Source organism: Fusarium odoratissimum, assembly GCF_000260195.1.
Source record: "Fusarium odoratissimum NRRL 54006 unplaced genomic scaffold supercont1.20, whole genome shotgun sequence".
NCBI classification, from domain to species: Eukaryota; Fungi; Ascomycota; class Sordariomycetes; order Hypocreales; family Nectriaceae; genus Fusarium; species Fusarium odoratissimum.
In genome coordinates, this window is record NW_022158705.1 from 402,753 (window position 1) to 430,246 (window position 27,494).

The window sequence follows — 27,494 nt, forward strand, 5'->3', positions numbered from 1 at the left end:
AATTACAACATCAACATGAACAGCACACAAAGCAGGCATCACGATGGAGAAGATTGATCTTGTAGTAAGGAGATGTATTGTAATTGAGCAAGCCTAAATCTAGCCTGCCTCATAGACTAACCCATGCATTCAAGCGCACAATGTGATGACAACTGGTCATCAAGAAGAGCAAGCGCCCCTATCAATGTCATGTAACCCAAACCAAAAAGACCCATAGCAATCCGTAATCCCAACATAATGTGTACCCAATGCACCCAGTGATAAGATTATAGATCTTACAGGTTGAGCTCCTTAAGGAACTCCTCAAGCTCCTCATCGACGAGCTCGTGGATCTTCTTGGAGAACTTCTCGGCCTTGGAGCCAAGCTCCTTGGCACCGGTGGTCAGCTTGCCAGAGACGAGGTTGACCTCCTGCTCAACAGCGTGCTTGATCTCCTCGACGCGAGAAGAGGGAGCAGCCTTGTTGACCTTGTAGCTACCAGCCTCAACAATCTTCTTGTAGTCGCTGCAGCCACCACCGTTCCAGGCGAGCAGGTTGGGGGTGTCGGAGGGAATGTCGGAGAGAGCATCCTCAGTGGCGACGGAGATGAGGTTCTCCTTGAGCTTCTTGGGGGTGATGGAGGCAAGGGCGTACTCGGAGTCCTCAGCGGGCTGAAGAGAGAGGTAGTAGGCGAGGAGACCAGCAATGTGGGGAGAGGCCATGGAGGTACCAGAGATGGTGTTGACGGCGTACTTGGAGCCGATCCAGGTGGACTGAATGTTCAGACCGGGAGCGAAGATGTCAGTGCACTTTCCGTAGTTGGAGAAGTAGGCACGGCTGTCATCAAGAGCAGAGGCACCGACGGTGACGGGCTCAGAGGCGGCAGCGGGGGAGTAGTTACAGGCATCAGCGTTGTCGTTGCCAGCGGCGACAGCAAAGTGAATACCAGTGCGGACAGCAGCGTTGACGGCAGCATCGAGAGCCTGGGTCTTACCACCACCAAGAGACATGTTGGCGACGGAGCCCTTGAAACCCTTGCGCTTGCCGTCCTTGGCCTTCTTCTTCTGCTCGAGATGGCTGGTGGCAGCGAACTCAACACCCTTGACAACATCGGACATGGATCCAGAGCCGTTAGATCGGAGGACCTTGACGGCATAGACGTTGGCCTTCTTGGCAACACCGTACTTCTTACCGGCGACAGTACCGGAGCAGTGAGTACCGTGACCGTTGCCATCCTCATCGGCATCGCCGGAGGGGATGGTCTTACCCCAGTGGGCACGACCCTCGAAGTCAACGTGGTCGACGTTGGTACCAGTGTCAACAATGTAGGCATCGACACCCTCACCACCATCGGAAGAGTAGAGGTACTTGTTGAAGGTACCGAAGTTGAGGGTGTTGCGGTGGGAGATACGGGCAAGACCCCAAGGAGCCTGTCGCTCAGTCTCGCCGTCGCACTTGTCCTCAGTGATCATGTTCTGGGAAACAGGGACCATGGTGTGGACAAGAGTGTCTCGCTCAATGAACTCGACCTGGTTGATGTTAGCTTCTGATGATCATGAGGCATAATCGGAGATACTTACGTCAGGGTGGTTTCGGACCTTCTCGATCATGGACTCGTCAAAGTGGCCGGCATAGCCCTTGAAGGCATCACCGATGTCAAAGGTGTGCTTCAAGCCAGAGAAGGTCTTGTCTGTGAAAGGAACGGAGCGCTTTCGCAGCTCGAGGCGCTCAGTCTCGCCCTGCTTGTGTGTGTCCTGAACCCACATGTGATGGTCGCTGGCAGCGGCATGATCAACATGGTCCTTGAACTTGATGATGTACGAGTCTGGGATGGTCTCGGCATCGATGGAGCTGAGGATGGGAGCGGCCTTGTCGTGGACGGTGCCGACGCTGAAGGAGGCAGCGCTGGCGACAGCCGCCATAGAGAGGGTGAGAGCGGACTTCATGGTGACGAAAGGCGCAATGACGAAGCTGAAGCGACAAAGCTTGTGTTTGGTCTACCTGCGACTCAAAGACAGAAAACAAATGGACAAATTGATGTCCTCGACCGTCTGAATAGATGGAATCAGACGAGATCGATACTTCAAAGGATGGGGAGAGAGATGATGGATATGGATGAGATGATGAAAGGAAGAAGAAGCGATGGCGGCAGCACCTGGGGTAGATAAGCAAAGCACGAGCAGCGTGCGACAGCTCCAGTGTTGCCTCAGCGGGCCTGGGGGACCCGGCAGGAGGGTGTGACGCATCCATCGCTAGGATGGGCGATAACACAGTGGCTGAGTACCGAATATGGTTTAGCGTACGTGCTAGAGGGCCAATGGCCGTCACCGAGGCAATGCGATAACGGCACCTGTTTGAGCCAGGTACCTCTTAGCTCTCATGACGGACCGTGTGAGAGTTTAGCCATGCACTGAGTCTAGAAGGCCGAGGCGGGCTACAATTCAGCCGTCTTGACCCGAGGAATGGTCATGATGAAGATGAGGAGCCTGTTATGGGCGTTTTTACTGAGAGTCAAGGAGGTACAGTGATTATGCGAGTACCCATTCACCGCTTCTGATCGTTTGAGAGTCAACTGATGGCGAGTGATTGCCTCATGTTGACGAAGGCTGACAACCCGGTCGTGTTTGTCCGCCTTGTTTCGAGTCATGGCTCATGGATAGGCTCTCGGTAACGGGAGCGAACACGACATCACTGTACTGAAGGTTAAGAGCAAGATTTGTCTCTTATACTCACTGATTCGCTAACGATTCAACCTTTTCAGCAGACTTCATAAGTTATAAGGTGTCCTTTCCATGATTTTCCAGCAGTATTCTGAGTTCAACGGAGTATTCGTTCCTCAAGGCTGATCCATTACAGTTACTCAGCCATAAACAGATACAGTTCATCATGGATACGCAAGCTCCCTCACACTGTGCTACCTCAGGCAGATCAAAGTATCCTGCTTGCGCCGAAACCAAGATCCACCCAGACAGGGTGAGCTTCAACAAGTCAGGTACCTTCCAGTTTGCGGTGTTTGCAGCCAAAAACAGGTGTCTCTCTACCCAGTGCTAAAACGTAGAATGCGGGGAGCGCCTTGGCTCCGATTGGCCCCCACTGACCTAATCCGCCTGATCCATCGAGTCAGACGACGTCCCTGGCACGTGCCCTGTGTAGCATGCCCATGTCTCAATTCGACTCTCAAGCGCTGTTCGCTCCAAGCCAACGCCAGCAGCGCCTCACCATCCCAGTCCGTTCCCAGGGTTAAAGTGACCTTTGGTCTTGAGAGATTCGATTCCTTGGAAAGACAACACGGCAGAGTAGACGTCATGATTCACTATGCGAAATTGATAAGCTATTTCACGGTATTCACTCATCATCTCACCAGGCACCCAAAACATCCGGGGCTTAACGTTGGCCAGTGCTTTGCTCTCTGTCAATTCACGCCAGGCACCTTGAGCTCCAAGCTCGGGTGAGGTACATACGCATGCGTAGCGCGTCTGCATCTGGTAGCTCTCGGGGAGCTCTCCACTCTCAGGTGTCGGCAGCAATTGTTATCTCGCCCGCTCAGATAACGCCATTAAGCAGCACTTGTAGCTCATTCTAAGCATCGGACGACCGAACTGCTCAACAAATTGTCTGTTTATCAACTCTTGTCCAGTAGATAAGCTGATGCCTACCTGTTTAAGATAAGGATAAGCGGATCTCGGAACATCTATGGTTTCAATTGTCCCATGATCGACAAAGTTCCTGATCTATTTATGATGATGATTAGCTAACAGCATAAGTTTTAGTGAATTAAGTTGATGCTTAGGCGAAAGCAACACGGAAGTCAGATACCTTAGATATCAAGTCGGCATTGTTTTATTTAAGTGTCCATGGCTCTATAGCCCGCCTTGCTTATAGATGCATGCACCCTGGAGCTAAGCAGCAAGACCCTGATCTGAGGCCAATGTCGCATTCGAAGCATGTTGCCTAGCCTATCTCAAAAAGTCAGATTCAATGACCATGAACGTTTGTACAAAGAATTTATCGCTAAGCGGTCTCTTGCCCTAAACTTCCTGATGTTTCCTACATCCATCATGGTCTTGGTTTCGGAGCATCTTCCCTTGGACAAGCATTCTTCTACGTAAAATAAGTTGATGCAAAAGCGATCGCCAAAGTGACACGGAGGGACCATAACTTACAGAAAAGCTACAAGTATACTCCATGAATAAGGTAGTTCTGTATCTTAATTTTACTGGAAACAAAAAGAACAGGACGAGTGATTACACAACTTCATGGCATCTGCCTGTCATGCTACATGTTCGTATAAGCTACCCTGAACCAAATATCGACGTCACCGAGACACGGCGTTTCAAACAATACAATGTCTCGAGTACCAACATCATTATAAATACAAAAATCGCGATGAAGGAGCCGATGTAGTTGATCTTCTCCAAAACGCTCCCAATGAAACCCTCCTCCTTATGCAGGTGTGGAGGTTTCCATCAGGTGCACGCGTTCATGTCACTCCAACACCGTGACTCGAGCTTCGTCAGCTCAGACGATCCGCCCAAAAGTAGTGGCACTGACAGTTTGGAGTGAGGGGCCGCCTTCGCCACAGCCAAGCCACACCTCCAAGGCTGACCCCGAGTTACGGTATTGAGCACAGGTAGTCCAGGCTCCAGTCGTGACCGTTTGTTTCGAGACACCTTCGCTAATTTTCAGCTTCAGAATCTGTTTGACGAGTTCGAGTTCCGATACCTCCCACCATTGTTCCTCAGATATCGCCGAGCCCCGTGGTCGTGTTGTGTGCGCTGTCCTTCCCCTGCTAGAGAGCTTCATGCGCCCCGCGCCGGTAGCTCCAACAGGTTCTAAATCTTACTCTTCGATGCCTACGACGACTGATAACGACCTGGACCCTTGAAGGGCTCAGGGGGAAAGGTTACTTCTGGAATGAACCCGTGATTAAACAATCCACACAATGGCCTCAATACCAAGAAGATACCGGTCGTCCACTTCGGCCTCGAACCCTCCGAACAGCAAGTCCTTCGAAATAATAAAGGGCTTGCTCGAAGCTCTGAATCTCGATACGACTTTACACAAGCAAGACGGATACCCTCAAATACCGCCATTGTTACGGAAACTCCGACATATTATACAGCATATTTCTGCGACGCACTCGGCCGTCCTTCAAGATGACTTTCGACATGCCGACGGCTTCCAAACCATCCTTAATCTGCTGCGAGCCTTTTCAGGCTACTACGACCCCGATAAGCGAAGCGATGCGGACATGCTTGCTCTGTTCAAGCTACTAGGAGACTGCCTCAACCTGCTCTCGGGGGCACTGCGCGGACATTCTGGAAACCGACGGTTTTTTCGATATCGAGTCGAGGGAGGCGGCTGGGAGGCTTTAGAGCAAGTTATCGCAAGCATAGGACTCGGCGGGGCTGAGCCTGATGCCTGGATAAGTTGCCATGTCTTTGGCAAGCTGCTCGCCTTTTCCCTCGACGACGAAGCACTCGATCTTCTATGTCAATCAATCGCGAAATCACTACGACCCGACGACGAGAATTCTCCAAAAGAAGAAGAAGAAGAAGATAGCGCTGAAGAACAATGGGATCTTGTGCTGGCCAAATCTGCCGAGAATATTACACCTGGTGTGAAGGAGGTTGTCAATGCCAAGACCATAATACGGCATCCTGAAATTCTGAGAGCAGTTGTCAGCTTCTGGATGGCCATTCCCCGAATGAAAGATGGCCTCGCAAATCCTGCCTCTCTACTCGTCCTGGAGACAATTAACAATATTATCGCGGTTTCTATATATAATCGGGCTGCCGTCCATTCGACGGGTGCCTTATCGCAGTTCCTACGGGTCGCCTTTAATGCCGACTCAGCACTTAGCCCGCCTGAGCGAGAAAAGGTTCTGGGGATTTGCAAAATGCTCATGTTTTTGGGTGTGAATGAACCTGCCGATACACAATTCCTTCTATCAAGGCCTGGCTCTGAAGCGTCCGAGTTCTGCTTACAGATGACATCGAAACATTCCGGTCCCCCATTCTTCCAATTCGACCTCTCATTGCACGGCCATTCGTCCCTTGAGTTGTCGAGTCTTGGTCGATCGTTCCCACCGCAGTCTAGTGCAGGTTACACATTTACAGCTTGGATTCGAGTAGACAGCTTCGATCCTACTGCACACACAACAATATTTGGTGTCTTTGATTCCACACAAGCATGTTTTCTGCTGATGTATCTTGAGAGGGATACTCACAACTTTATCCTTCAAACATCTGTTACCTCCAACAAACCCAGTGTCAGGTTCAAGTCTGTTTCGTTCAAGGAAAAGAAGTGGTACCACATTGCTATTGTGCATCGCCGACCAAAGGCATTAGTTACTAGCAAAGCGTCACTCTATGTGAACGGTGAATTCTCAGAACAAATTCGCTGCAACTATCCCCATCTTCCGCCCTTGTCAACTGGTGCACATGATAGCTTTGCCTCATTCAACTCGAACCAGAACAAGACGAACCCAGTGCAGGCGTTTATTGGTACGCCGAAAGACCTCTCGAATCAAATAGGCCCTGGACTTGTGTTCTCGCGCTGGTCACTTGCTTCGGCACATCTGTTTGAAGATGCTTTGAGTGATGACTTTCTGGCAGTTCACTATGGTCTTGGCCCACGGTATCAGGGCAACTTTCAGGATAGCTTGGGAGGCTTTCAAACCTATGAGGCATCAGCCACCTTGGGACTCAGAAACGAGATTGCACATCCTGGGAAGGGCGAGACCTCGGACATTATTAGGGCTGTCCGCGAGAAAGCAGGCTCATTGTTACCAGAATCCAAGATTCTCCTCAGCATCCTTCCTTCAGCCACGTTCCCAGAAAATGTGCAATTCTATGACACAGGGCTATTGAGGTCGCTGCCGCGAAACTGTGCTCGCAATCTCTTCCGAGCATCAAACCAAGAAGGTGCCCCTCTAGCGATCAACTGTGCCGTGCCAAGTCTTCCGGACTCATTGTTCAGAGTTCAAGGTCTTCTGCAATTCCGAGGCAATCCTATCGTCGCTGTGCCATCGTACCTAGATGAGAACCTGTGGCGGCTTGCTGGTTTCACTCCACTGGCCCTGAAGCTGTTCGAGCGAGCATCATCGATAGAAGAGACAGTGAGAGCCGCGGAAATGTTGTTTTACTGTATTCGCCAGAGCTGGAGGAACAGTGAAGCTATCGAAAAGGACAATGGATACGGCATTTTGGCGATGCTTCTCCGTGTGAAGCTGGGGTACGACCGCAGCAGTGGCGACTCAACTGTTACCCGACTCCAGGTTTCTAACGAGGACCGCGATCGGCTGGCGTTTCAACTACTGAGTCTCATCCTTGGCTTCGTTGGATATAACCATACAGAGCCAATGGAATCCTTCATCATCAACCCCCTTGCTTATCGCATCTTGCTCATTGACCTGGACATCTGGCGAAAGTCGGCGCCTCGAATCCAAGAGCTTTACTATAAACAGTTCGTAACATTCGCAGTTAAGAGCAAGTATCACGAATTTAATAGTCGAAGGCTGATAAGGATGAGTATGTTACACGATGCCTACACTTTGCAAATCGTGCTAATCGTTCCCAGGAATTGTCAAGAGGCTGCTCGATGCCATGAAAGGAGAGGTCGTTTCAGAAGACACGATATCTCACTTTATGGGCGCTTTCGAAGTCCTTGTTGTGTCCAACTTTAGCCAAGAGGTCATGCGATCGCTGTCGCTTTTCATCACATACGCCTTCCACTCACAACCTTCATCTTTACCACGAACTCCACGACCTCTTTCAGCCATATCTAGATCAAGCACTCCAGTTCCACGACGGCGAGGCACACCAACTGATCCCACTGCGGCTGCTATCGCTTCTGGTCTGAAATTCTTGACTAAGAAGCAGCTTGGTGTCAAGGTTCTTAGCATGTACTCGCGCATTCTATGTGAAAAGGGCAACACAACGCACATCAAGAAGTTTGCTCGGACTGTAACAAATAAGGTGAGAGCGAGTACATCTTGTATTTTTCTTTGCTAATGTTTGTAGTGGCTCCTTTACTTGTTGGCTGAAGACGACCCGGAAGTTGTCGTTCATGGCTGTAAGATCCTGGCTCGTCTTCTGGTCACCCATGGCTCAAACTATACCTCGAAATTCGCCGGAAAGTCGGGAGGCTTCATCATCATGTCAAACAGATTGAAGCGATTCTGGGACATGCCGACTCTATGGCCCGTTTGCTTCAGCATCTTGTTTGGCTACGACGTCGCCGAGATCAATTTTGACAGAAACTTTGACTTCTTCAGCTTGCTGGAGACGTTTGGAAAGCGAAAGGTCGTATACCCCGACTCTCTGTCTGTCATCACTGCAATGCTGCAGCACGGTCTGAAAGATGTGATGAGACATCAGGATGATCCAGACTCGCCGGCAACCCATATCGACCCATCTTTTGCGCTTAAGAAGCACGCATCATCTACTGAACTACGCCCGCGAGCAAGCTCCATGAACTTGGCCACTGCCCTTGAGACGCGCTCCAACTTCTCGCGAGACAGTGAACGAGTTGCAAGCTATGCTAGTGTTCTACATACAGTCATTCGCTTCCTTTCGGATCTCCATGCACGTTCAACCGAATTCAGGGACTTTGCTTTGAACTCGGAGTGGGTGAGACTGTTGCTATCAGCACTCTACCCAGTCATCGTTAGTGCCGATGCGGTGACGCCCGAAACCGAGTTGAACTCTGGCGATACGGCTCTCACATTTGAGGGAACTGATGTTATCATTCGTCCAATTAGTGGTAGTGCCTCAAATGCCACGCCTATAGTGCGAACAACAAGCGTGGATCCAGTACCCTCGCCTCAGTCAACACCACCAAAGGGCACACCACTGCGAAGAGCCTCGTCGTTTATCCTACTCACCCAACAAAAGTCACCAGTCGGACCCAGTCCAGCTCGATTGAACCCAGCGCTGCCTTCATTGAGATCAGTACCAAGCAAGAAGCCTAGTAGCGATATCTTGGATGGACTCTTGGAGCTGGTGGTGAATGTCTTTATGGACCAGCTTCTCGCACGGAAAGATTTCCCAGGGTTCGGCCTGTTTACTAAAGTCCCTCCTGGGTTCCGTGAGCACCAAGCGTACTTTGAGTCTTACATATTGAAGCATGTGATTGCTCAATTGACGAATAATGTTCAGCTCAATCAGAAAGCAATCTGCGAGCCTCGTGTACTGACCAACCTTTCTCGGTTCTGCACACATATGTCAGAGGCCATCTTTGAGGGATGGTTCATGAATGGCGCCGAAGCTATGATTGACTTTGTTGGCATGCTTCTCGAATTTCTGCAGCGTCCGGACATCTCGAACCTCAAGAGTGTCCGACTTTGCAGCCAGGCTGTCGCTACAATCCGAAGCTGTTTACTGAGGATCATTCTTCTGAGGTTATCGGATCTTGACAACCAAGAGACCACTTTGGTGGAGGCCAAGCAGTTTATGGACAAGATGGTGTACTGGCAGATGTCAATTCTCGGTTGCTTTACCAGCGAGGACGAGTTCCTTAAACTCTTCTGGTACCAGCTCTACACGAAACTCATTGGCGACAAGATGCCCCTTCGTATTGCGGCAGCTAACTTCTTACGCATTATCTTGGTGCAGAAGCCAGAGGAATCTGCTACGCTGATCCGCTCTTGCATGTCGCCAGACCAAAAGCAGCTTTCGAAGGACTTTCAGAAGTTGACAGGTGTGGATGATGAATCATTCGTTGACTGGGTTGATAAGCACCGCCCATCACTAGATGTTCTCTTCTTTGGCGGCATGTCCAAAACATGGGAGGATTTTGTCAGTTCAGAAAATGTGCGGACTTCAGAGACAGCCAAAGTTCGTCTCGCCAAGCGCAAAGATAAACTTAGATCTTTGCATGCGGAGAGCATCAGCACAGAGAAGATTCTCCTCAGTCACGATATTGGTAACAGCGCTTGGATGAAGAGCATCTACAACTCTGAGTACTTCAAGTATCAGCGACTCATGCAGGACCAACAAGATGACCTAGTATTCCTAAGCGCGGCTTACACCAAGATGGAGCGGGATCTTATGAGGCCTGGCGCGGTGTTCAGTGAGGCAGCTACACCCAAGTGGAAGCTTGACCGCACAGAAGGACGAAATCGAATGAGGCTCAGGGTCCTTCCGGATTTTACATTCAGTAAGGATGAGTATCAACCGAAGAGAAAGGCCAGTGAGGTACTGCAGACTCTCCGGATCAATACGTCGGCCAGTCCAGCTCCTTCGATCCAGGCTTCCGCTGTGACGCCAACGAAGCCAAGCGCTGCATCGGCTTTGGATGGCAATACTGAACAGCCTCAATTCACAGAGGAGCCAGAATCCACCGAGCCAGCCGAGCAACCCAGCTCCGGTGTTGCGCCCGAGGATGATTTTGAGCTTGTGGACGACCCTAATGATCCCAACGAAGGAGACGAAGGTTTCGAGGACAAGAACCGCAAAGTGATGCGACGATTGGAGCGTGGAGACCAGGTCCAATCTGCGTACAATATCTCACGCATCATTGGCCTGGAAGCATGTGAAGGAATCCTCATAATAGGCAAGGATGCCCTTTACATAATGGACAACGTGTTCCAGTGTGCCAACGGTGACATCGTCAATGTCTGGCAGGCTCCCCCTGAAGAGCGCGATCCTTTCTCTCAGATTGTCACGGACGCTAAAACTTCTGAGAAGCGACAGAACAATAAGGAGCAGGAATCGAGGCATTGGCGATGGCAGGATGTTATTAGCATTTCCAAGCGTCGGTTCTTGTTCCGAGACGTTGCGATTGAGGTGTTCTTCACTGACGGTCGAAGCTATCTCTTGACTACGATCAACCCTGTGGTGCGAGATAACCTGTTCGTGAAAATGCTCAACAAGGCACCTCACACAAGCGGCGCAAACACGCTTCCGAACCCTGAAGATGCTTGGCGCCTGGAGTCTCTCAAGGTCTTTGACGAGTCGCCTCAAGGATTTGGATCCAAGTTTGGCACATTCTTTAACTCATCGCCATGGAACCCTCTCCTTAAGAAATGGCAAAAGGGCGAGATCTCCAACTTCCACTATCTTATGATGGTCAACACTATGGCTGGCAGGACGTTCAACGATTTGACTCAATACCCAGTCTTTCCGTGGGTTCTGGCTGATTATACAAGCGAAGACTTGGACCTTGATGACCCTAACACCTTCCGCGACCTGTCAAAGCCAATGGGTGCCCAAACACCGAACAGAGTGGGAGGCTTTGTCGAGAGCTACAATGCGTTGGCAGAGATTGGGGAAATACCATTCCACTATGGCACACACTACTCTTCTGCCATGATTGTCTCATCATACCTGATCCGTCTACCGCCATTCGTCCAATCGTACATACTGCTGCAAGGTGGAAGCTTCGACCACGCCGACCGTCTGTTCCAGTCAATCCCAGAAGCCTGGAAATCAGCATCTTGCAAAAACAAGGCTGATGTGAGAGAACTCATTCCTGAGTTCTACTGTCTGCCAGAATTCCTGACTAATGTCAATGGCTACAACTTTGGCAATCGTGAGAGCAACGGCGTTAAGGTCGACCACGTTGAGCTTCCGCCATGGGCCAAAGGGGATCCTCGAATCTTCATCGCCAAGCATAGAGAGGCGCTTGAAAGTCCGTATGTGAGCGAGAACCTACACCAGTGGATTGATCTGGTATTTGGCTATAAGCAACGAGGTGAAGCTGCTGTGGAAAACCTTAATGTGTTCCATCATCTTTCGTACCGTGGTGCGACAGATCTGGACAGCATCACGGATGCCAAGGAGAGAGCTATTCTAGCGGGCGTCATTCATAACTTTGGACAGACCCCTCATCAAGTGTTTATGAAGTCGCATCCTGCTCGAGAACACGTTAAGAGTCCAGTTAGACGATTAGACACAAGCGTGTTTTCGTTGGGCTGTCTACCACATCCACTCCTTGGTAAGAGCTCTGTTTACTTCATACCTCAGGCATCACTAACCGATTCAACAGAAAGTCACGAACGTGTAGCTTCACTCATCCACGCCTCCAAACTCGACCGCTTGCTGTGTGCTTCTCCCTTCCGCCTCAACTTCCCACCATACGACAAGTTCCTCGAATGGGGATACGCCGACAACAGCATTCGCTTCTTCTTCAGCGACAACCGAAAGGTAATGCAGAACCTTGTTCCTCGACCTGGCCACGTCGCTAACTCAACAAAGCCTGCTGGACTCTTTGAGAACCTTCACATCGGCCAGATCTCTTGTGCTTGTTTTGCCGACTCCAAAACCTTGATCACTGCTGGAGAGGATTGTGTTGTTTCGGTATATGCACTACAGACTTTACCTGGAAAGCCGGTTGAGTTACTGCCGAGGTCTAGTCTTTTTGGACACAAGTCGCCTGTCACAACGATTGCAGTCAGCAAAGCATTCAGCACGCTTTTGACTGTTTCTGCAGATGGACAAGCATTCTTGTGGGACCTGAACAGACTGTCGTTCATCCGAAAGCTGCCATTGGTGCGACCTGTTGAATGTGCACGTATCAACGACATTTCGGGTGAGATTCTTCTCTGCTCTGGGCCCAACGTGATACTCTACACCCTCAACGGCACACTACTTCTTGAACAGAATGTCTGTTTCGAGCAGGATGACTATATCCACTCATGCGCCTTTTACGAAGGTGCTGGCAACGAGTGGCTTGATAATTACTTGATCTTCACAGGCCACAAGCGCGGCAGAGTCAACGTCTGGCGACGCAGCATCGTGGGCAGCCGATGGACGCTTGAGCTCCTCAGAAAGCTTGACCATGTTGACTATAAGAATGACAAGGGTGCCAACACAGAGGCAGGCATAACGTGCATAAGTCCAATGCCAACATGCGTCTACACAGGTGATGATGACGGTCGAGTTGTAAGTATCTCCCACTTCCCTCATAAATCCTCAAACTAACGAGTTCTAGTACGAATGGAACCTACTGAGCAGGGAGAGATAGAGTTTTTCCCTACCGAATCGGACATCAGTTCGATATGACCACCGGCATAGCCTCGTATGATTAAAGAGAAGGATGATATTCTGTTTCTTGGCTTCTTGCACATCGCTGCGGCGTTTCCTGTTTGATGTTTATACGCATGTTTAGAAAATCAACGACTCGCGCACATCCTCACACACATCACACACATATATAGGTATCGAAATGTAGACAGCCGGTGGATGGATTGATTGTAGAAAAATCGAATTGAAGCGTCAATTGCTGCTGGATCTTCTCGTCCCTTTCTTCCTCTATGATATCCCTTCTCTCCCTCGCATCGGGAAACGCCGTAGTTTGTACAAAGATATGCTCATTCCGAGCCGTGATATTTCCTTCGTCTTTCAATTCGAGATGTTTAATCGTCGTACCCGGTGAGCTGTTTCCTGGGACCAGAGGGGACTGTGCATGTTAGTCTCGCATTGGGGATTGAGGTCGAGGAGGGGAACGCACCGGGATAGGTGACGGGAACAGGAGGAGCGTCGATATCGCCAAAGTAGTATCGGATCGGAGGAACAATTGGCATGGCGACGGGGCCTGCTGCGCCGATGATGACGGACCAGAAGAGGGCGGGACGCTCGCGGGCTGCCCAGCGGCAGTACTTGAGGGGAGTTTGCCAGAAGAGAGGGGCGGCAGACATGATGGCCTATAACAATTAGCACAGAAACTACAATGGCGTAGCGGTTGACAGGTCATACTCAATTGACGATGTGGTGTTTGTCGTTCAATCTTGGTGGTGATGATGGTCTCGAGCAACGGTCCAATCGTATCTCCGGAAAAACCAAGCCGCGGGCATCGGATTATTTCCTCACTGTACCCAACTTTACAGAGCTCTAGAGTCGCGACCATAAAAGGACTAGCGCATCCGCAGTTTCACATCCCGTTCCCCCACTGAAGGCTACGTATCCCTAAAACGCCAACGCAAGCTACTACGCCCGTAGGTTCCACTGAGAGCTCTACTCGCAAGCTGTCCAAACTTGCACCAAACATTATAATCCCCCAACTCAAAACCACATTCTCACCACACAATGCGGTCACTCTTGAGTCTCGTGGTCTTTCTCTTCGCGGCGCTGGTTTCGGCCGTAAGCACAACTGGTAATCGATTACTGGTTATTCTCGATACGCCCAAGGACAAGGAGGCGTATACTACGTTTTTCCGCGACTTGTCTGGTATGAAACCCCCCATGAGCAGTGGTGTTGATGGTGAAGCTTACAATTGATAGAACGGGGTTATGATATCACGTATGAGACACCAAAGAGCGATGATTTGACATTGTTCAAGTATGGTGAGAGGAGTTATGATCATCTTGTCTTTCTCCCCACCAAGATCAAGGGTTCGTCATGTCTTGTTCCTTGAGAATACAACTGTACTGACTGGCGCAGGTCTGGGACCCAATCTGACCCCCAATGCCATCGTCGACTTCATCAACGCCGGCGGAAACATCCTCCTGACCATGTCCGCTACCCATAAAGTCCCTGTTACTCTCGTTTCCGTCCTCGATCAACTCGATGTTACCATTCCCGCTGAGCGCAACGGCAAGGTCGTCGACCACTTCACCTACGATGCCGTTTCCGCCGCCGAGACACACGACACACTCGTTCTCGACGCTCCTCGCAACGTTCGTCCCGGTCTCAAGGATTACTTCGAGATTCCCGGCGCATTCATCTCCGTTCCTCACGCCATTGGCCACACTCTTGGTTCAGGACCTCTTCTTACACCCGTTCTTCGAGCGCCCCCTACCGCTTATAGCTACAACCCCAAGGAGCAGGCTGATACTGTCGAGCCTGATGAGTTGTTCGCTGCTGGAAAGCAACTTGCTCTTGTCTCTGTCTTCCAGGCTCGCAACTCTGCGCGTGTCACTGTCATTGGTGCTGCTGAGATGCTTCAGGACAAGGCTTTTGATACCAAGGTCACTCGACAGGGTGGAAAGGCTATCTTCCCTGCCAACAAGGAGTTTGTCACCAACTTGGCTGGTTGGACATTCCAGGAGCTTGGTGTGCTACGAGTGAACAAGATTGAGCATCACCTTAAGGGTGACAACGAGACCAACCCTGAGCTGTACCGCATCAAGAACGATGTTGTATGTAGAGACCTGCCCTGACATGATTGACCTCACTAACAATTCAAAGACCTACAGCATTTCCGTCTCCGAGTACGCCTGGAACGACTGGCAACCCTTCCACCTCCCTGAAGGCGACCACCTCCAGCTCGAGTTCTCCATGCTGTCCCCTTTCCACCGCATCTCCCTGAAGCCCGTTCACGTCGGTGAGCACGAGACTGTCTACGGCACCGACTTTGTTCTTCCCGACCAGCACGGCATCTTCAACTTCATGGTCAACTACAAGCGACCCTTCCTGACTAACCTTGAGGAGAAGCGAACTGTCAGCGTTCGACACATGGCTCACGACGAGTACCCCCGAAGTTACGTGATCAACGGCGCTTGGCCTGGTCTGACTGGCATCTCAGCTACCATTGTTGGATTCCTGTCGTTCTGCATCGTGTGGATGTACAGTCAGCCTGTCAAGTCAGCCGCTGGCGCTAAGAAGACGCAATAGAGGATGGAACAATGTACTAGTATTTTTTGCTGCAACGTCACGATAAGAGTTCGTGGATCTGTTGTATTGTAGAGTGGGACCAAAAGTGAAATATAGAATGCGCATTTGTTTTCCTACAGCTATTGAAGTGTTTACGACTATGTATGTGACTTGAGATACGAAGATGTGATGGCTCCCTCAGATTAGCTCTCTTGGGTTCTCACTGACAACTCGCGGCAGTGGACAAGTAAATGCCCTGCAAACATTTTAGATGATGCCCGCCGCTGTTGTCTGCAAATTTGGCTTTTTGGTCGATTGATCATCACCGGGCAGCAAATTCGTATCTCAAAGCATTCCTCCATCCCATACGGCACCTCACGAAGGCCAAGCCTGCTCCGATTGAAAACTATATCATGCGAATCACGAGTGTCTCTGTATTCCCAGCAAACACCTCCATGAGAGGGTTCGCAAAGGAAGAGAACAACTTCACGCAAAGGGAAATTATCGTCACTGCGGCTACTCTAGGCACTTGCGAAGAATACATGAATGAAAAATGAAAAGGAAAAGCCTCGAGGTCTGCTCAGATCTCTGTTCTTGAGTGAGGTACATGTTCGCAACACAAGTCAGTTTCCCCGAAGGGCATACCGAGCAAGTGAAGTGAATCGCCAACTTTGGTGTGTGAAACAGTTGTCATCACCACAGACCAGCCCCCAGAGGAAACCAAGTACAGGACGAGAGGAAATGCAAAAACGCCGAACGCCTTGAACTCCAACTCCAACGCCCGCAAGAAAAACAACCCCAAAAAGACCCCCTCCCAGGCCAAATGGCCCGGGACCAAAAAACAAGACGAAAAAGCAAAGACAAAGGAAATAAAAAGCAGACCCAACCCAGAGCTGGTCGAATGACCACAAAAAAGCGCGAAATCAAGAGCAGGAAAACAAATGCGGAAATGCAAGTTAGTACATACATACCGAGTCACTTGACTAGGAGAGGGCGAGGGTGAGGGCGAGTTCGGGGTCGGGGAGGAGAGAGGTGAGGTGAAGGCATGGTGTTGAAGGTCGGGCAAGGTCGAAGAAGTGAAGTGCGAAAAAGGAAAAGAAAAAGAAAAAAGAAAAGTCACAATGTGGAAAGGAAGAAGCTGTCGAGTCAAGCAGTAAGTGTCGAAAGCAAGAAGTGTGTAGCAAGGCAAGCCAAATCGCAAGTCGAGAATACGAAAGGTTGCTGAAGAAAGAGAAGAAAAGGCTGGAGCAACTGGGAGAGAAGCCCTCTATTTATACCCGTTCAGAGTGAGGAGTGATTGCGCATTCGGTGCGTGAGGGTTTACGCTGAAATTGAGCGTTGGGTGTGGTGTTGACGGCTGTCGACAGCTGCCAGCAGCTGTCAAGATATCCAAAATCGTTGCTGAGGTTCAAGTCGCGATGCGCTTCGCGTTGGAGTAAGGCAAGGCTGTGGGGACGTGCGCAAGCTTGACCTGTGGCGCTGTGGCACAAGTGGGGATTTGGAGCAAGGCTGGTGTGGCTGCGAAAACTTCCGCCGTTGCTGGGTCGCGATCGCCAACTCAGCTCCTACAATTACGTTGCTATTCTCACCTCAATCCCTTTGACGCCGCGCATCCGTCAAAATGGTAAATCCCTACCTCGTTTTTGTTGTTAGTAGCTTCAGCTAATGATTCTAGGCACGTAACTCGGAAAAGGCACAGTCTATGCTGTTTCGCTTCCGCGAAGCTCAAGCAGCAGACCTAGGCATCATCGACGCCGGCCGCACACGTCGCCCCAAGCTCATCACCGAAGTCTCAGCCATTCCTGCCTGCGAAAAATGGCGTGGACAAGTCCTCAAAGAAATCTCGCGCAAGATGTCACGTATCCAAGATCCTATCCTCAGCGACTACCAGATCCGCGATCTCAACGACGAAATCAACAAGCTCATGCGCGAGAAGCACATGTGGGAGATTCAGATACGTAATCTCGGGGGACCGAACTACATGCGCGGCGGGGGCAAGATCTACGATGAGCAAGGACGCGAAATACCCGGTAGTGGGAAAGGCTACAAATATTTTGGTAGAGCGAGGGAACTGCCGGGTGTGAAGGAGTTGTTTGAGGCAGCGAAGAACCAAGGTGATGAGAAGCCGCTTGAGGAGAGGCATGATATGAGGAGGAATGTTGACGCGGCGTATTATGGTTATGCGCCTGATGAGGAGGATGAGGAGATGTTGGCGTATGAGGCGGAGAAGGAGAGGCAGGCGGTTGAGCATTTGCTCAAGACGGGGAGTAAGGATGTGCCGGAGGGGTGGGAGCCGCTGCCAGGGGATAGTGGTGATGGGATTACGTGGGATTTACCGACGTTGGAGGAGGTGCAGGAGGAGTTGATCGATCGGAGGAGAAGGAGGCTCTTGGAGCAGTTGTGATGTGTGCTTCAGAGGTCTCCGTGTATCATCGGAGAGGTTTATGGGGACGGGAAGTTGTATTGTATTGTTGGTTGTTGGATCAGTTGAGGCTAGGTGGTGGTTCACATTCACGGCGTTTAGGACGGTCACTTATTTACAGGCGTATGGGTTTATCATGATACTTGTCAAAAAGAACATCTTCTCAATCGTGCATTCTCACCCCTCTCTAAGCGACATCACCGAACCCCAGCTGAAGCTATGCCCCGAAGCTGTGGATAAGCGGTCATACCGAGCTGTCAGTTATAGCTGTCACCCGGATATCACAGATTCCGGGTATAACACGGACGAATTATACATCCACCAAACAAAAACAGCTCGAGTTACAGTGTGCATGAACCGTCAAGGGTGTTTTAGACCCGTCAACACTACCTGTTTCGTTTCATACACCAATGAACTCTAATAATATGTCATCCACAATTCAAGCGAGATATATTCACAGTTTTCGTTTGAATAGGAAATGGATTTTGTGAAGAGTGACGATCTTTATTGGTGACCCCCCTGATACCCCTGTTGTGAAAAGAGACCCCTGAAGGTCCTGAAGCTGACGGTGAAGCGCCACGCAGGTGAGTGCGCAGATGACGACTTTAGATCCTTTTTGTCTAGGGTCATTTGGCGTGACGAAGGTGATGAGCATGGCAGTGGATGGATGGTTATCTGATTAAAAAATTGGCATTCCAAGTTTATCTGAATTATTCAATGAAGCGAAATCTTTAAATTGATCCATAGAATTCGCATTGCATGGATGAGACGGGGGTGTGTGACGCTGTTTCATTTCGTCACCAAAGTGATCGACAGTCTTGTCTTGTCTTGTCAAACAGCGCCTCTCCTCTTGTCTCGGGAATCTTCATGTGCTTCTCGTATCTCACTCCCAATACTCCTTGCTCAGTCATACCACTCCTTTCAGCCTTGCCTGTGCCTCTCGTGTAACACTGGCGATCGAAGAAGATCAATTCTCTGTGTAGTGCAATCTTTGATGATCAAACCATTCTCTGATGTAAATCACTAGTTTCTTTTCTATTCTTGGCTCTCCCCTTTTCTCGTCCATTCACAATTCGAAAAAGCGACCCCGCGGCTGAAGGGCGCCAAAAACGCCCAGAGAAGAAGAAAAAAACGTCGAGCCCCTGAGCTTGTACCTGCAGCGCCCTGACTAGCACCCTACCCGTCTAAATCCTCTGCATCCACTCTAGTGATGAAAAGAGTAACGCTGGGCCCCTATTACGATTCAATCACTTGCAGAGAATTGATCAAGCTAATGATCAGCAACAGAATTCTTTTCCTCAAATATATGCTTATTCTTTTCAATCTCTCTGGTTCTGTACACAGTCTGTTCAAAGCAGTGTCTAAAATTGGATATTCTTCAGTTAGTGGCTGTCTTGTTAAATTAACCCACTCTGGTCCCTTTGCGCCTCGTGCCCCCCCTGGGCTTTTAGCACTTTACCCCCCTAGGTTGTGGGCTGTGGGGACCCTTTAGGTACTTTACGGTAAGTGCTGCAGCCCAGGCTTCTTCTTCCCGTTCTTCTCGGCAACGGTCTCGTCTTCTAGAAATATGCACAGAAGAGACAGACCAGGCCAATGTCTCTGTCTCTGACTCTGTCTTTACATCATCGTCATTCCTAACTACGTTTCAATTCAGTCCTTACCGTCACATGCTCATGATATAATTCCTCAGATCTCTTTTTCTCCTCTTCTTCTCTTTTCGAGATGGTTTCGTTCTTTGGCCTCAAGCTTGGAGGCGATAGGAAAAAGTCACAGTAAGCCTCCTTTCTCTAGACTCAACTCTGTACAATTTGACCGACAATTATCAGGGACAAGAAGCTAGCTTCGAAACAAATACAGCATTTACATCGCAATGAAGAATCTGTCTCGTCAACCCCCAAAGACCTCCGCCGACAGAGTAACTTCTCCCGTCCAAATCTCGCTCGCCCTGGTACTTCCAGCTCTCATCTCGACCCACCAACACAATGGAAAGCCCCTTATATGAACGGTACAGGAGGTGCCTCCTCCATGGTAGACCTGGGAGCACCGCGCGCACCAGGAATGGGAAATCCGCGGTTTCACTCGTCAGATATAATGCTCAACACACGCTTCGGTAATGGTAGTTCTACGAGTCTCGTTGCGCCGGGCGCAAGACCTGGCTCACCTACACGTCCTGGGACGGCCATCTCGACAAAGGAGCCTGAGAATCCCTTCAATATTCACTTCGGTAAAGATTCTGTCAGCAGTATACCGCCGACGCCCCAGGATGAACCAAGGGGTCATGCGGAACCCTTCGAATTCAATCTCGGAAACGAAATTAAGGAAATAAGGAACAAAAGTCCTATTCCTACGGCTAACAATGGATATCCATCTCCTCCACCCTCGATCGTCAACGCTGAGCGATCTTTCTCACCGGACCCGCGACCTTCGAGCAGTCGTCAGAACGTGCCCACCGCACCTAGTCTTCGGAACCCCAGCACTGCAGGTCCAATGTCTCTCCCAAGTCCGGCTGTATCAGTTGCTAGAAGCGACGATGTCTGGGAGCCGCAGCCTCCTGTTATTCGCAATGTGACAGCCAAGCGCGACACTTTTACTTTTCATACGCCTAGACGGCAGAGCTTTACCATGGACATGGAGACACGTGAGAATCACAAGCCAATGGTTGAGGGACTTGCTGGAAATTTTACTGGATTCGACTTTGGTGAGACAGTTAGGAAGGGCAGTATTGGAAGTAAGAGTTTGGATACTTCGACTGAGGGTGGAGTGAGTCCTACGGACACGAATGTGAAGCCCAGGGTGCTCGGAACGGCGAGAACGGCTAGTCCTTTGAGGACTATGCAGTCGAGTCCAAGTCTGAGCATGATCGATACGGCATTGACACGAGCTCGAACTGCGAGTGATGCCATGTCTCCTCTCTCGTTGGTCTCGTCACTGGCATCCGCGGCAGCAGAGGAGACGCCCCGTATACAGACACCTCAGCCTTCTCAACAGACAAAGCCGACTCAACAGCCTCCCAAGATTCTCCAGCCCGGCCAGCTCTCGGAACCTCTTCAGGCGATCAGACCTGTCTCACCCTCGCGCTCTCCTCAACCTTCGCCTCTTTCTCAACCTCCTCAGCAGAACTCTCCTGGACCATCTCCGATTCTCTCCAACTTCCCAGGTCGATCGCCATCTCCGCCAATGGTAGAACCTCATTTCCCTCGATCTCCTCCCCGACCACTCATGCAAACCCTCCAGCCATCTCCTCAGTACCCGACAAAGCAGTACAAGGCCTATCAACCTCCGGACTCTTCTCCACCAACGAAACCACTCCCTTCGCCATACCGGTCACCTACCGCTCCTCTCCCGCCTGTACCACCACCTCGCTTGAACCCTGGTAACAGAAGTAGGAGTAACACTCCTGATACGGCAGCGAGTACGAACCCGGGTTACATGAACCGACCTCTCGAACCTCCGCCTCGTGGCCTCCGTGCCCGAACTGACTCCGAGCCACGACTTGGCCGACCTCTTCGCGTTCCAGCTCCTCTAGTCGATCGCTCGGCTACCATTCCCATGGTTGGGCCTGGACCTCGAAGTGCGGTTGGTCCAGGCTTTGATGAGAGCGGTTTTGTCCGTGCTGAGCGTCTTCCTGAACCACCACGAACAGCCAGCCCATTCTCGCAACAAAGCCCCATGGAAGGCGAGTTTCCCGTTCAAAAAGGCCTTCCTCGAGGTCGCAGGCCTCAACCTCCCGAGATGCAAAGTCCCGAAAGGCCCTTTGGCCTGGAGCCAAGAAAACAGCGCCGCCAACCTCCTATGTATCCTCCGCCCAGAAGCACAGAGTCACCCGTGGCCGACTCGCAACTGGATGAAGTTTTGAACCAACCCGGCACACCAAACTGGAACGACTTCGACCGCGCCGAAGCGCACAAGTCCGCTATCCCAGCTGCTCTCTCACCTTTTCGCACACAATTCACTCGATCTCCCACACAAGCCACCGACGACTCTTTAAGCCCACGTCTCGCACAATACGCTTCCTCGCCCATCTCAGACACACCACCCAGTCTACCTTCACCATCCTTCCCATCGCTACAAAAGTCAATCTCAAGCTCGAGTGAAAATCTCGCGCGTACTTTTGACATGATGTCTGATGGGAACTACGAGCGACATGAGCAGAATCAAGCTCGGCCGCTCATTTCACCTGTGATGGCGGACTTTGTACCCCCGAGGGACAGAGACCGCAGCAAGACTCGCGTCGAGGCAAAGAGAGCACCTCCTCGTCCTTCGCCAATTGTTCCTCCATCGCTGGCCGCAGGAGCAGAGCCGACGAGAGTCAGAACTCCTAATCCCGTGGTAGATGCGTTCAATCCTGGCTTTATATAAATGGATTATATCAAAGCGAATCATCTTTATATCTCGGCTTTCTATATCTCAGCGAGTTGGATTTCAAAAAAGAGGCAAAAGACCCTCACGACTTTTCTTTTCTTGTTTAGCTATCGCTTATTCCCCCTTTTTTCTTCTATCACATTTATTTTTTGGATATGGCGTCTTTCGCTTATAGATCTATCACATACCCCCGTCCCTCGCTGCGTTCTTTACTTTCGTTTCTTCTCTTTGTATATAGTCATCATCATTATCATCGGGACATGATTAGTGGATAATGTCTAAGGAATACAACATCCAGTGCCTTGAGCCTGGATCTTACATGACTACCTGAAGTGTGTCCCAAACGTGATTGTATTGCGTTATACATGGTAAACCCAAAGATAGGCGCCAATTTTACATTACTATAGAATACATATACTAGCCGAGGAACATGCGGAGGTTGTTGCCGATGTACTTGAGATCCAGGAGGAATGTGTCATGGCCAAACATGCTCATCTCTTCGCTCAACTCGACGTGCGTTACGTTCCTGTTTCCAGCTAGACGGACAGCCTCAGCTACCTCGCGCTGTTGCCACGCTGGGAAGAGGATGTCACTTGCAACGCCCATAACCAGCGTGGGGGTGTCGCGCAGTGGTGCGAGACCGTGGATTAGATCCTCTGGGGGTCGTGAGCCTGGCACGACAGTTGCATCTGAGGGGTCGGGGTGGGCGCCAGGCTGTTCCTCATAAGGCTTGTTGGGCAGAGTAAGACTGCATGCGTCAGGTGAAAGGGGAGAAGCTTCTCCTGAAGCAAGATTCTTCTCGCGCTCTTGGCGACGAGCACGAGTTGCGCGCTGATGCTCAATACCCAGGTCGAAAAGATCCATAGCCTTGCTGACGTACAAAAGACTGTTAGGATCATAGTTCAAACACCACTTCTCACCCGCGTGGTCAAGATACGTCTCAATGAGAAAGTCCGGACATAGCGCGGGCGGTTTACTCGAGTCTGCTCGACGACGACCAAAGCGCTGCTCCCACTCCGGTCCAGAGCGATACGTAACCGTCGCAATCTCACGCGCAAGCTTCATACCAGCATGAGGAGGAACCTTTCCGTAGTAAAAACCACGGTTCCAGTTTGGATCCATCATGAGGACTTGGCGCTGAGTATGGCGCATGGCGATACTGTACGGATGAGAGCGTGCGCAGCCGCTGATAGAGACGATGCGACCTACGCGCGAGGGGAAGAGAACACCTGCGGCGAGGGATTGCATTCCGCCCATTGAAGAACCAACGGAGGCGTAGAGTTTATCAATGCCGAGATGGTCGAGAAGACGGAATTGGGCGCGGACCATATCATCCATCGTCAAGATGGGAAAATGCGTTGCATAGCGCTCTCCATTTCCTGGATCGACACTACTCGGTCCCGTGGAACCGTTGCAGCCGCCGATGACATTCGTGCAGATAACGTGGTATTTATTCGTATCAAGCGGTCCTCCTGGCCCAATGAACTTCTCCCACCAGCCAGGCTTTGTATTCGCCTCTGTAGAGTGCGCATGTGACGAAGCGGACAACCCGGTGTGTAAAAGAATAGCATTCGATTTATCGGCGTTGAGCTCACCCCACGTTTCATACGCGATGTTGAACTCGGGAAGGACGCCGCCCCAGTCTAGCATGAAGGGTTCTTTGCAGAGATAATTCTGCGTGGCGCCTGATGTATACGAGGGCTCGGTGTCATCGTCGGTTAAGCGGGCAGAACGGGATTCTAATGCGTCGAGGCAGGGGAATGACATTGCTGGGTTAGATGCGACGCCCGACTTCCGGGGCGTAGCGGAGTGAAGCTCTCGGACCCTCGGGGCGAGACATGTTGGGCGGACAAGTCTTGAGGGAGCAAAGGACGTTTGGAGCTGGCGAGTTGAGCGTACGAGAGACCTTGAGGACCTCATGGTGGGATGCGAGTGTGAGGAGGAATTGTCGTTTGGGGAGAGCTGAGCTTCATGTTTGTAATCGAGGATTCTTGGACGGCGAAATTGATGGAGCTCCGATACGCGGGGGACGGGATCAGACGCCGGGTCGGGATGATGCCATTGCACGTGCGATAAGATATGGAGTTGTGATAAGATACGGTAGGTGAGGTGTAAGTAGAGAGGGAACTATCTCCAGCTACCACCTACTACTTACATAGCTCAGAGTAGAAATAGTTTCTAAATATTCTTCAATACAATTGTTATAGATCTGAAGATCATCGTAATAAGGCTTAGCCTAAGTTTAGGCTTAAAATCATTACAAGAGAAATAGCAGAGAGATCACGCTTTTTCTGTGTCCCCGAGGCACGTGTACATCTTCTGACGTCAAATCAACGCCGCAGCTGTAGGTGATAAGCTGCTGCCTCTCTAGAACAAGCCCCAAACGCGTCACCTTCGCCGTGTATACATAAAAAAACCTGTCTTTTTTCGCTTTCACCAAATACACTACAAATTCATTTTTACCCTCCTAAATTTATGCTGATCTACCTTTTTTACTTCTTCATCGCCTATCTCATCATGGCGCAGAGCATTCCGCAGAACGTAATCCAGGGCTTGCGAACTATGCTATCGCTGGGGAGCCAGAACGACAATGAGACGAGCTCTTCTTCTTCTGGGGGGTTGACGCCCGTGGATGTGGTTATTACGCGAATCATGCTCACGAAGGGGAAGAAGCTTCCGCCGGGTGTTGTCGACGTTATCTTGGACTTTGCGGAGTATTGGGCGCATTCGAGTAATGAGGTTGATTATATCGCTGAGCACTCGAGCCCTCTTCGCGTCAACGGCCAAAGCCCCTCCGAGAACAAATTCCTTGTAAGTCAAACCCCCCATTAAACAAGGTGCAAGACTAATTACTGTACCTTAGCTTCGATCGTTTCCTGTGGGTCTGACGGGTATTCAAGGCAAGAAAGCACTTGCTGAAGTGTTGGCGTATGATCTGAACGAGGCGAAACCGGCGCCTTTAAAGACGGAGCATGATGCTTCATATTTTGCAAAGTTGGCTGATTATCCTACCCCGAAATTACTCCACCCTGTGAGAAAGGTGGTCTTTACGATACGGAGTAAGGATCAGGGGTGGGGTGGTGAACCGGATAATCGACATACGTATAACGGAGCCTGGACGTGGTTTGAAGCTGGTCTTGAGAAGTTCGACGCCGAACAGACTTGTAAGTCCCAAGACTCGTGTATAAAACGCAATGCTGATTTTCTAGGTGATCCAAACTGCACATACGACGCCCGCTTCAAATCAGCATCTTCCGTAGCATCACCCCTCGCCGTCTGCGCCCTCCGCCCTCTCTACCCCTCCATCGTCCCCAAAGGCAACGACAAGTTCGCATACTCGCATCCTCTCGCACACCAAGAGAAATGGACCATCGTTCGCAACAAGACGGCTCATCGCGCTTGGCAAGACCATGTCATTACGTGGGCGTGGGACGACGATGCCAAGCCTGACTCTGAAGCTGCTGTCAAGATGAAGGCTGAGGAGGGCAGGGGTGAGGAGACGGGTGATGGGTGGTTCGTGAGGGATTTGAAGATGGGAGATGTTGTTACGGTCTGGGCAAAGGCCAGGTTTGGGGGGTGGGTTAATCATATTGAGAAGGTCAAGATTGATGTTTACTGGGCTGTTTGAGCGATGGCCTGTGGGAGCACCTACGGAATGAGGGACGGAGTATGAGCTATGATTAGTCGCTTCACTTACAGCCCTATAAATGGGAAATGAATCAATGAGTATACGTACTGCGCAATAACTGATCTTTGTGAAGTGACAGGCTGCCATTTCGTATGTGAATGTACTCAGTTCAGCTCTCTTTGGTGTTTCAGCCTCATGTCATGATCGCGGGGCAGCGCTCTACGTCATTCACTCAACCCTCCCACAAACACAATCTCAACCTAATCTTCAATAGACTTCCGCCAATCCCAAGCTATCTCCAGAAATAACACCAGGAAATGAGATTCATCGCCAACGTCTGCAGAAACCCCAGACTTTTACTCTCAGCAACCTGTCTCGTTCACCAAACCCCATCTCTTCACCACTTCACGCGCACAATGTCTACCACGCTCAAGAGCCACAACGTCCCTCTCAGTCTTCCCGATGGACTTTCAGAAGAACAACTCACTTCATTCAAACCATTTACTGTATGTTTTTCACCCATCTTCTCTTCAGCTTGCTAAAACTCTCAGAATTGGGTCAACACACTCACAAACTCACTCCGTCTTCAATCCGATGAATCTCACCCCTTCCACAAAGACCCCTACTCTCTGCGCTCAGTTACAATCCAATCCTACGATCTCTTCGGCGCCAAACGTATCGGCTTCATAAAACTCACAGCAACTGTCTCCAATGACTCGGGTGAAACACTACCAGCAGCCGCACTCCTCCGCGGCCCCAGCGTAGCAATGCTCTTTATGCTCATCCCCTCCGACGTTCCCCCCTCGTCCTCAGAGCGCTACGTCGTCCTCACAGTCCAACCCCGCGTTCCCGCCGGCAGTCTTAGCTTCACTGAACTACCAGCGGGTATGGTCGACGACGCGGGTAGCTTCGCCGGAGCAGCAGCGCAAGAAATAAAGGAAGAGCTCGGTGTCACAATAAAAGAAGAAGAGCTTACGAATTTAAGTGAGCTTGCTACAGCTGAGGATAGTGAAGACATTGCGAGGGGTATGTTTCCTAGCGCGGGGGGTTGTGATGAGTATATTACGATATTTAGCTATGAGATGAAGATCGAGAGGGAGAAGATCAAGGAGTGGAGTGGGCGGTTGACGGGGTTGAGGGAGCATGGGGAGAAGATCACGCTGAAGGTTGTGCCGATGAAGGATGCTTGGAGGGAGGGCGCGAGGGATGCAAAGTGTTTGGCTGCTTTGGCTCTTTGGAGGGGGCTGGAGGAGGAGGGGAAGTTGTAGAGATATTGCGATGCCTTGGTTGTTGGTGGTAGTAACTTGGGTGAGGCTGTCACCCCACTCCGAAGCATGCGAGATAGGATGCGTTGAGGCTGTCGCTATTGAGCATGGTTATAGGCTAGATAAGGGTAAATACCCAATAATCTCCTGGAAGCAGCATTGAGATTAACTGAGACATGCATCCTCGAGGTGACAACTGTGCATGAAGCTGAAAACCTGGTCGCGGGGTTCATGAGAGAAGCAGATTTGAGATATCTTCAACTGATGATAAGTTCACATTTTCTCAACCAAAACCTATTCC

The 27,494-nt window shown here is 50.6% G+C and overlaps 9 protein-coding genes across 11 annotated transcripts; 6 read left to right on the forward strand and 3 right to left on the reverse strand.

Annotated features, from left to right (window-relative positions):
• Positions 1–53: 53 nt before the first annotated feature.
• Positions 54–2,175, reverse strand: FOIG_11047 (cerevisin). Its single transcript, XM_031211584.1, has 2 exons — positions 1,560–2,175; positions 54–1,508 (listed from the first exon to the last, which is right to left on the reverse strand). Exons 1-2 carry the CDS (start codon positions 1,923–1,925, stop codon positions 276–278), a joined length of 1,599 nt encoding a protein of 532 aa, XP_031058768.1. The 5' UTR covers positions 1,926–2,175; the 3' UTR covers positions 54–275.
• Positions 2,176–4,606: 2,431 nt separating this feature from the next.
• Positions 4,607–13,274, forward strand: FOIG_11048 (uncharacterized protein). 3 transcript variants are annotated; one of them, XM_031211587.1, is made up of 6 exons: positions 4,607–7,511; positions 7,561–7,958; positions 8,004–11,919; positions 11,971–12,128; positions 12,180–12,866; positions 12,916–13,274. In XM_031211587.1, the coding sequence occupies exons 1-6, from the start codon at positions 4,922–4,924 to the stop codon at positions 12,946–12,948; spliced, it is 7,782 nt and encodes a 2,593-aa protein (XP_031058771.1). In that variant the 5' UTR covers positions 4,607–4,921; the 3' UTR covers positions 12,949–13,274. The 3 variants fall into 3 exon arrangements, with proteins under 3 accessions (XP_031058771.1, XP_031058770.1, XP_031058769.1); XM_031211586.1 differs by having other exon boundaries at positions 12,180–13,274; XM_031211585.1 differs by having other exon boundaries at positions 4,615–7,511; positions 11,971–12,926.
• A 65-nt stretch (positions 13,275–13,339) lies between these two features.
• On the reverse strand, positions 13,340–13,621 carry FOIG_11049 (NADH dehydrogenase; the record flags this gene model as incomplete). Its single annotated transcript, XM_031211588.1, has 2 exons — positions 13,340–13,383; positions 13,435–13,621. 2 exons carry the CDS (start codon positions 13,619–13,621, stop codon positions 13,340–13,342), a joined length of 231 nt encoding a protein of 76 aa, XP_031058772.1.
• A 261-nt stretch (positions 13,622–13,882) lies between these two features.
• On the forward strand, positions 13,883–16,454 carry FOIG_11050 (oligosaccharyl transferase complex subunit OST4). The gene is made up of 4 exons (XM_031211589.1): positions 13,883–14,151; positions 14,205–14,315; positions 14,365–15,062; positions 15,112–16,454. The coding sequence occupies exons 1-4, from the start codon at positions 14,010–14,012 to the stop codon at positions 15,535–15,537; spliced, it is 1,377 nt and encodes a 458-aa protein (XP_031058773.1). The 5' UTR covers positions 13,883–14,009; the 3' UTR covers positions 15,538–16,454.
• A 559-nt stretch (positions 16,455–17,013) lies between these two features.
• FOIG_11051 (pre-mRNA-splicing factor isy-1) lies at positions 17,014–18,120 on the forward strand. The gene is made up of 2 exons (XM_031211590.1): positions 17,014–17,140; positions 17,192–18,120. Exons 1-2 carry the CDS (start codon positions 17,138–17,140, stop codon positions 17,918–17,920), a joined length of 732 nt encoding a protein of 243 aa, XP_031058774.1. The 5' UTR covers positions 17,014–17,137; the 3' UTR covers positions 17,921–18,120.
• A 1,366-nt stretch (positions 18,121–19,486) lies between these two features.
• FOIG_11052 (uncharacterized protein) lies at positions 19,487–24,302 on the forward strand. The gene is made up of 2 exons (XM_031211591.1): positions 19,487–19,710; positions 19,765–24,302. Exons 1-2 carry the CDS (start codon positions 19,661–19,663, stop codon positions 22,295–22,297), a joined length of 2,583 nt encoding a protein of 860 aa, XP_031058775.1. The 5' UTR covers positions 19,487–19,660; the 3' UTR covers positions 22,298–24,302.
• Positions 22,370–24,332, reverse strand: FOIG_11053 (homoserine O-acetyltransferase). The gene has a single exon (XM_031211592.1). The coding sequence runs from the start codon at positions 24,218–24,220 to the stop codon at positions 22,718–22,720; it is 1,503 nt and encodes a 500-aa protein (XP_031058776.1). The 5' UTR covers positions 24,221–24,332; the 3' UTR covers positions 22,370–22,717.
• A 142-nt stretch (positions 24,333–24,474) lies between these two features.
• On the forward strand, positions 24,475–26,063 carry FOIG_11054 (uncharacterized protein). Its single transcript, XM_031211593.1, has 3 exons — positions 24,475–25,111; positions 25,164–25,464; positions 25,510–26,063. The coding sequence occupies exons 1-3, from the start codon at positions 24,776–24,778 to the stop codon at positions 25,926–25,928; spliced, it is 1,056 nt and encodes a 351-aa protein (XP_031058777.1). The 5' UTR covers positions 24,475–24,775; the 3' UTR covers positions 25,929–26,063.
• Positions 26,064–26,143: 80 nt separating this feature from the next.
• Positions 26,144–27,470, forward strand: FOIG_11055 (uncharacterized protein). The gene is made up of 2 exons (XM_031211594.1): positions 26,144–26,434; positions 26,480–27,470. Exons 1-2 carry the CDS (start codon positions 26,246–26,248, stop codon positions 27,194–27,196), a joined length of 906 nt encoding a protein of 301 aa, XP_031058778.1. The 5' UTR covers positions 26,144–26,245; the 3' UTR covers positions 27,197–27,470.
• The last annotated feature ends 24 nt before the right edge of the window (positions 27,471–27,494 follow it).